Source organism: Saccostrea cucullata, unplaced genomic scaffold (assembly GCF_032062105.1).
Source record: "Saccostrea cucullata isolate Sc308-1 unplaced genomic scaffold, CSIRO_AGI_Scuc_v1 ctg14338, whole genome shotgun sequence".
In the NCBI taxonomy this organism is placed as follows: Eukaryota; Metazoa; Mollusca; class Bivalvia; order Ostreida; family Ostreidae; genus Saccostrea; species Saccostrea cuccullata.
Window position 1 is genome coordinate 1464 of NW_026917871.1, and position 9118 is coordinate 10581.

Here is a 9118-nt window from a genome sequence, read left to right on the forward strand (position 1 = left end):
GATTTTGTGTTATAGAGCTATTTTCGCGAAAACAAATTCTCGCGAGAAATAAGAAATCTACAGTATACAGTGAGAGTTTATTGATTTGCATGCCCACAACTCAAGCACTTCACTCTCTGGATGAAATTTGCAGGGAATGATTTATATACACTATGAACATAATATATTTTTGTAAGGCCATAATAAATAAATAGCTAGATTCTCATCCGAATTTTTTTTTTTATCGAGGCGGGCGGGCGGCTTTTATTTTATATTTTTTTATTTTCAATTTTGCAGATTTTTTATTGACCTGGTCAATCGATGTAATTTTATCTACAACACCCGAATAAAAGACATAGTAATGGTTCAATTATCTCTTACTTCACATAATCACCGATCTTTTTCAACCAATGACCCTTGTTTAAAATATAAACGCATGTATTACAGCAATTATCATCTTTTTAGCTGTCAAAATCATGTCGACTTTCGCGGGATTTAAAACGAAAGTAGAATGGTAGATGAATACCGATCCCGATCAGAGTTAAGACGAAGAAAAACAGAAATAAAAAAAATCGAGACGGAGGAATAAAATCGGGACGGGCGGGGATGAGAATCTAGGAATATTTTCATTATGGCCTAATATGGATGCTTCATTTATCTGGATAGTTTGCTCAGACTGTTATACAGTTGTGTATGAAAAGAGTTCAATAGCTTCATGCTATGCATCAGTGAAAATATGCACTTTTAAATCTAATATCTTGCTAACCTGCCTACATCTTTGGCCACCGTGAGTTTGGCCTGTGCAACATGATCCTGTGCAATTTTCAAGATATCATGCTGCAACTTGTCCTGAAATAAGACACAAGTATACAGGTAAAACATTCCTTTTTAATTAGTGATTTGTTTTGCCCATAAATAAGGAAAAAACTTTTACAATGATCTTTAATTTTGTGACTTTCAATGAAAAAAATATAATTATAAATAGGCAAAATATTTAATCAATAAAATTTCAACAGAATTTCATAAAACAAAGTTATTTATTTTTTTTTTTTTTAAATTATTTTGAAGGTAACTGAGTAGTTTCCTCTAAAATAAAATTGTAAATGGACAAGAGACACAATTATTTAAAATCTTAATTTTATCACACCTATAGCTTCAATTACTCAGGTACATGTATCTACAAAGAAAGGTGTCAAATAATACCTGTTCTACCACCACAGCTAGAAAGACATAATTGCCCTAATTACTCTATAATTATATACTTAATCCCAACACATCAAAGATTCCATGTTCTGTGATCTAGTAGGATTATCTTTTGATCCTTTAATAATTAGGTATGGTTTACCTTGAGTGATTCAGTGGTGGGGGTATAAATACTGCTAAAAATGAATTATTCATAGGAATTTCAAAGACTCTACAATGAATGATGAACAACTGATAGCCTATGCAGTCGAACTGCAGAAACTTCTTCAACAATGTCAGAAATATGAAGAACAACTTTATGCAACAGGTTTATTAATTGAAATTTATTTCATTTTAATGTCATGCAGATAACGCATTCCTCAAATATCTATTATGTATCTCCTTGTAATTTTATAAGGATATTAAAAATTATTAAAAATTGTCATCAAATTAGGATTTCTAAACTGTTTTAAAAATATTAAAAAAAAACACCAACATTTGTATATAAAAAAATTATGATACTGGAAACACCCATAGGTATTTTGCACAAATGTCTAGCAAGGTATCTCAACTATTTGTGACCAAACTTTTTATAAAATATATCATATATTTTTATGACAAATTCCTAAAGAAAATTATGTCTTATTGAGGAATGTATTGCCTGACTTAGGACCTCTTCCTTGGATAGATCAACTGATCAAATGAAAAAAAAAAGACTCAAAGTACCAAGAAATTTTGCATTTAAAAAAACCTTTAAAAGATTTCCATCTTAATTTACTTTTTTAGTCACTTTCTCTTCTTATATTAGGTAAACAACATTTCATAAGGCCTATATATTGTTATGTATAATTCATTACTCCCTCTTCTACTCCCCCCCGCCAACTTTAATTTATCAATTTTTAGAAATCATATTGAGTTTATAATTTCAATTACAGAGTCCTACATCCAAAGCTTGTCTACAAGGATATTCGCCTCACATCTACAAGAACAGGAAGGCCTACATAACAGCCAACTCCTGAGAAAGTCTGTCGCGTGCGGCATCAAGAGAATTTACCAACATCTCAAAGACAACACCATTCAGGAAATCCAAAATTTGTCTAATAAAATCATTTGTATTCTGCAGCCAGGGATCCAGGCTTCTTCTGTGGAGGATCCATTTGAGGTGTTAACGAGACTAACTGATGTGGATAACTTTGTGTGTAAAGCAACAAGGACATTCTCTGTGTTTTCACGCAATTCATAAATCAGACAGTGAAATAATTATTGTGTGTTAATGTGTTGATATTTGTGCATTAATGCTTCAATCCATTTTAAGCAAAAATAATGTTGATAGTGCTTATTTGTATGTCATTAAAATGTAACATACCAAAATATTAGATTTATTATTTTTTTTCTTCAATCAAAATGAAATGTGATTATCTTAACTTTGTAAATCTCCTTCATGTTTACTGATTAGGTCACTGAAAAGGGGAACTACTTTAAATTTATAAGCAGCATTGCAAAAATGATAAGAATGTTAAGTGTTATCTTATCTGCCACATCACCATCAAAATTTTTTTCCTGTCCATAAACAATATTTAAAGTAAACAAGAAAAGACCATTATTCAAAGACAAAGTGACATTCTAGTCTGAGACAAAACATGCCATTTTATAATTTGAGATCACCTACCTTTGCTTTCCCGCTAGGAGAGCCCCCAGCCTGTGACATGAGGTGTGTGTTCAATGCCTCCCTACTGTCCCCCAGGGATTTCTGTAGGGAGGTGGAGCGGAACTTCTTGATGAAGTTAGATGCTGTTCGCTCGGCCACAAAATCCACACATCTCCTCAGAGAGGCTGGGTGATTGTGGAAGAAATTCTCCTCCAGTTGTAACTGAAAGGGGAAAAATAAAATGATTCAATAAAGTTTTAGGATTCTTTTCTCATTAATAGTAACTTTGATTTTGTAGTGATATAACAATGATCTGAATTCAACTTTCTTAAGATGAAGCCCTTTCTAATTTTTACCTTTTAAATCTGATCAAGAAAAAAATCCCACTGTTTATCTGCCAAAGAAAAATTGCATTGCAATTTTAATCACTCGATAAAATCTTGCAAAGCAGAAATACCTGAATTTGAACATCTGATGGTTTAGGGATGGTAGTATCCTCGGCTGATACGGGAGTGATTTTCCTGATGGTAGATGTTTTACTGCTACAGCCCACAGCAAACTCCGTCAACAGGGTTCTGAGTTCTACTGCTCAAACATTAGCGAACAATGATAATAAAAATGCTTGTAATGACCTACACCTTAAAATAATCTATTCTACGAAAAAGTCAAAATAAGAAAAAAACTAAATCTTTATGTTCTAATATATGTCACTTACATAAATATGGACAGCAGGAGTAGAACACGCTTTGATCAACAAATCCCATGGTGTCCTTTTCAAGAAATTAAACAGAAAGGAAAGTCAGTAGCAAATTAAGCCATTCTTATAAACATATTGGTAGTGTTAATCGTCAATGAAAGAAATATATTTACTTTTATCCACTGCATAAATATTGTGAATTAAGTTTGGAGAAATTAAAAAAAATTGCTTCTGTCGAAAACAAATTTGAAAACTTTAATATTACAGATGATGGTAAAAATCATACCAGCTGTAATGTAGACTTCCTTTGAACATCTGGTAAAATATCCAACACATCATGAGGAATTTCAACAAAGAAGAAGCCCTCTGGTATGACTGAAAGCTGAAAAGTACAAGCAATCAGAATACAATTCATTAAATGTACGATCAACTTTCTTTGTCTGGTTTCAAATTATCAGCTATTCTCATCACAAAAATCAAGGTTATATCTGACTAAACTTACATCTAACAACCAGCTTATCATTGTTACAATAAGGAGGCAACCATAATTCTCATGCTTCAATTCTCTCCAACATGATCTGAAAAATTAAAGAATTTACCAATATTGTGCTTAGAATCCCATGAGAATGGACAAAAAAGTAACAAGTGCAATCGTTTTAAAAACCTTACACAAAAGCGCTAATGTAGAAATTCAGTTAGGAGCCTCTCCCCTCAATAAAATAAAATGCTAAAAGAACAACTAAAGTTCTTTAAAAGTTAACATATTCAGAATCTTTACCTATGAATAAGTAATAGTAAGAATAGAGTCAGCTGGAAGTGGTCAATTTTGGGGGCTACCACGTCCATCATGCTTAGGAACTCCACCACCCAGGGGATGGTGAGGGTAAGGCGATGGAGGGACAGGGCCTCCTTAATGCACTCCACTAGGTCCAAGTATGGCAGGTGCTGAAATGCATAAAGTGTATATAAAACGTATCACTGGAACCTAAGAACAAATTTCATATGTAAATGTACTAATTTACACACTGATTACTACATAAATCTCCCAATTGCAAGTCTTATTTTTAACATATCTTGAGATTCAAGATTATGGGAATGATTTATGACATTTGTAATTACTGCACAGAAATATACAATCAAGTATGAATGTCAAAATGATATGTTATATCACAATGAAATTCCATCACTTTTATAGCATTTCAAAAGGTTATTGTGTACAGTGCTCAAACTCTACAAGAAGGGAAAAATAGTTCAAAAACATTTCATCTGCCCAAGATTGGTATGGAGCAGCTTACATTTTTCCTTATTGACAGATACATGGCCTCCATTTCATCTGGCAGTTTTGTGGTTGTTTGATAAGGTAGAAAGGTCACAAAGCCAAGGAACTTTCCAAGAAGCCTCAGGGTGAAGAGACTAGAAATAAATAACTCTTTCTGTTCCTGAAATTCATATAAAGAATAAATTACTCCCAGTGACATTGGATTTGTTATATCTGTATTGTGCCATCATATCCTAGGAATGGTTCGGGAGGAAGAGAAACAATGTTCTAAATGAATGACTTACATCATCAGAATCTTCATTTCCAGTTTCTTCTTCAGGGAGAAAACATATTGAATTCAACTGAAAATATTTCAGAAATCCTTATCATATACAGTTTACTTACAACTTTATTAATTGTTGATTTTTTTTCTATTTCGAAGAAGGAAAATCCTTGAATATTAACTATACTGTAACTAATTGATTGGAATAAAGTAATTCATCATGCCTAATCAAAACAATGAAAGGCTTTCAATTTCATGTACATGTATATATATCTGGTTTCCTCCTCTGAGGATTTGTCCATAAAAAGGTTTGAATAGTTTAAAATGTTTTCAAAATAGTTTTACAATACCTCAAGAATTTTTGATGCAAAAGTATCACTCAAATGCTGGTTAAAAATAGTGCTGGATGCAGCAATGATGAAATCGTGGAAGAATTCCTGACACCCAGGGAAGGCTGGGACAGGACAAGGGCCTCCAAAACTTAATGGCTTAGAAAATCTCTCCTGCAGTCTGAAAGTTGAAAAATGTGGCTGAAGAAAGTATTGGGAGAGAAAATACCTCAAGTCAAGTAATATTGGAGAGGTGGATATACCAACCACTTAACAGTGGCAGTGGTGCAGTACCCTTTAAAACAATGAAACTGAATATAAAAGACTCACTTTTTAAACTTTTCTGGATTAGAACGCTTTAACTGAGTTAACAAAGCAATATTGTCATCACCAGAGTCAGCCATTAAACCACTGTCTCCTTTACACATCTGGAGAGAAAAGTTAATCATAAACGTAGGATATAAACAGCTTTCAGTAGTAAAACTAGAGGAACATCAATGGCAAAATGGATGTTCTGTTATGGGAGAGCCATAAAGTCTGATAAAAATTTAAAATAAGAGATGGACAGACATTACTACATATCCCTGCTCTTCAAGCAGGGGCATAAATAAATGGACATCCTCAGTAAGTGTACCACTTGAATTCAACTTCAAAATCAAAAGTACACTGAAATACAGTGTATATGAAGAAAATCCGTTTGTTTAGTTTGATCTGACACTAAGGAGTTTCTTACGGCGATAAGCTGAGATTGAAACAGTCTGGCAAAGTGGAGGTGGTTGGAGAGTTCTGTCTTGGAGCTGATCAAGGCCCGGATTTTGTTCCTTAGCACATCACTGACAGACCAGCCCGGCACCATGTGGTTGGTTTCCCACTCCCTCAGAATCTCATAGAATCCATCCCTGTAAGCATTGATTTATTTTGTCATATAAACAATCCAATCAATTATTGCTTTAATAAGTCAAAATGTTGAGTTCTTCCAAGAAATAAATAAGCATGAATACACATTATCAGATGCAGTCCCATCACCTGTTTTATAACTGTAATGATATCTTAATTTGAATGTGTATGTTATTTTTACAACTCTACCTTCATCTTTAATTTTCATACAGTTTTCCATTTAAAATTGTGCACAAAGGCCTTCAAACACATACAAAATGAATTTTTTTGTTAAATTTCCTTAAATGCACAGTCTGTATAAAGTAGTCAGTTCAAAATGTAAATACTTTCACATAAGGTTTCAGGAACACTAAATTCTCACCTTTGTTTTTTGAATAAATGAAATGTTCTATCATCAGGAAAGTTTTTCCTATTGTCAGTTTCTGCTTGGAAAGACACACTTCCAATGGGAGACTTGGGATAAATGGGACCGACCTGTCAAAATATTTAACTTGGTTAAACATTTTTCCCAATTGCAGGTGCTTTGAATGTGATATATTCAGGTGTTATGCATGCAATATACAAAACAGTTACGTAAAGCATGATCAAAATAGTTTTTGTTATAAACTCAGTACTTGAATCAACCCTGCTACCTGTTGGTTCTTGCTTTCAACAATGATCATCAACCAATGACTTAGATCAGGAGAAAAGTGAGAAATTCTGGTGTTCTCTGACAACAGTCTCAAGGTCACTTTATCAAGGCACTGAAGTAATCTGTACATAAAAAAAATCAAGAATTGTATATTTATATACCACAGTATTTATTCTCAAATGAAGTACAAAATTACATGCATATTAAATTCCTTGTATATGGTATCAAACATTTACTATATTTCATACATTTAAGTTAAACTGCTGTATTGATCATTAAATACATGTAACTATTTCTATGTGGGGAGAAAAGATATAGAAAAAGTCTAAACTTCTGCCACTTTTCTCCCTATGAAATACAAATTAATTTTTAAATTCAATTGCATTCTTCAAATATACATGTATAAAAAAAACACAATCCTTAAAAATTAAATTTCACTAATAACAATTATTATTTCATTTTTATTTTCTGTGTGACAAGTTGACGGACTATTGATGAAATCTTTATAATTATGATTTACCTTTTCTGTCTTTTCAGAACACCAACAGCAAAATATACAGCATTGTGGACAGAACAAAAGAAATTATTTTCCAAAACATCTGCAAACAACACAAAATATAAGCTCTAGTAAATGTATTTTCACTTTTATACCAACAAAAATGAGAGACAAAACTTATATACATGTAATATGGACATGCATAAAGCACTGGTCAAAATTAACACAGTCTGGACATATGAACTATCACTGTAACCCCCACCTTCTCCACAAACAGCTATCAAGTCCAGGTCTACACTACGAGTCGTCAACAACTGCATCAGGAAGTACAGCTCCATAGAGAGGTTAGGAAACAGATTCTCTGTACAGGAGAAAGCAAAACAGGTACATGTATAAAGCATTGCTCTCTTTTAAGAACTTCTCTTCAGATGGGTTATACTTTTTAAAATTCAGATGAAAATAATTAGCACTTGACAATAACTTTTGTGTAGAAATTCATATGACATGCATCTTAATTTATTATTAGCAGTCTTTTTAAATCATTCTTTTTTTTTTTTTTAGAATAAAAACCTCTCTCTATCAATGGAAGGCTTACTGCAACAACTGGACTGAATCTCTTCAATAAATCTTACCACTGAGACATTCTGAGTACAGTTGTACCAATTTATCGAGTTCAATCTTGTGTGTGACCTCTTTAATATCAGCAGTAACTATTTCCACTGTGCTGACAGAACGGTCCAAGGCTAGCTTGGTTGGTGTACTAACGGATGTTGAGCTGCAATCATCTGACTTGCTCTCAACTTTGTTTTGAAGATGCTTAGCTTTTTCTTTCCTTCAAAATTAATATTAGTTCTCATTTTTAACCTGCAGTTTCTGATCTAAAGAAAAATTTTCTCCATTTGATTTCATCTATTTATAACATACATACACACGTATTCACTTATTCTGGACTCTTTATCAATTGTACATTCTGTAGATCACTTAATTTTCGCGACACCTAATTTTTGCGAGATAGTCATTGACACTTTATTAGCGAGACAAAATTTTCATGAATTGTGGTCAGTGCTCTATATGATCTTCAGGAATTCTATTATACACGAGAATGAAATTTTCGCGAGTATACCATCTCGCGTAATTACGCGAAAATAAAGTTCTCGCGAATAAAAAGTGATTTACAGTATATGTATATAGAATAATTTTACCTGAGTAATTCTCTCTCCTCTTCTAAGTGACTCTGATCAAAGCTAGAGTTACTGTTCTTGTTTTCTGAGTCCTGTTGTTCTATGAAGGCATTTGTCTGCCTCCTGAATGGTTTCCCTGACACTGGGGTGGGGTTGATTCTTCTGGAAGGTGGAGCGGGGGATTCTGAGGATCCCTCCTGTTGTATTGTGGTGAAATTTATCCTACGAGATTTCGTGATTGGGTTGGATTTCACTGCTCTTGGTGTGTTGTCAAAGTTAGGAGAATTTTTTAAAATCATATTTGTCAAATTTCCCTTCTCCACTGCTAGATCATGTATTCTGTAAATAAAAACATGGTATTTGGCAATGGCATAAAACTTTATGAAGTGAGGCCTAAAATAAAAATTTGTTTGTTTGCAGTTGCCTACCGACCCACTGAAAATGCACCCGACCCAAACTTTTTTTTTAGCTATTTTATAAAATTATTTTTCTTCTTCAATTTTTCAGGATATTGAATAGGGATGTGCGATTTTTTCG

The 9118-nt window shown here is 33.1% G+C and overlaps 1 protein-coding gene across 1 annotated transcript; it reads right to left on the reverse strand.

The window, feature by feature from the left end:
* Window positions 1-745: 745 nt before the first annotated feature.
* Window positions 746-8916, reverse strand: LOC134228339 (codanin-1-like; the record flags this gene model as incomplete). Its single annotated transcript, XM_062710330.1, has 18 exons — window positions 8603-8916; window positions 8033-8232; window positions 7663-7761; window positions 7425-7503; window positions 6906-7026; window positions 6635-6747; window positions 6110-6275; window positions 5707-5804; window positions 5398-5557; window positions 5070-5126; window positions 4802-4945; window positions 4285-4451; window positions 4009-4084; window positions 3793-3888; window positions 3525-3579; window positions 3267-3394; window positions 2831-3031; window positions 746-828 (listed from the first exon to the last, which is right to left on the reverse strand). Coding segments are annotated over exons 1-18 (2321 nt in total), but the record flags the coding sequence as incomplete, so codon positions are not given.
* Between the last annotated feature and the right edge of the window lie 202 nt (window positions 8917-9118).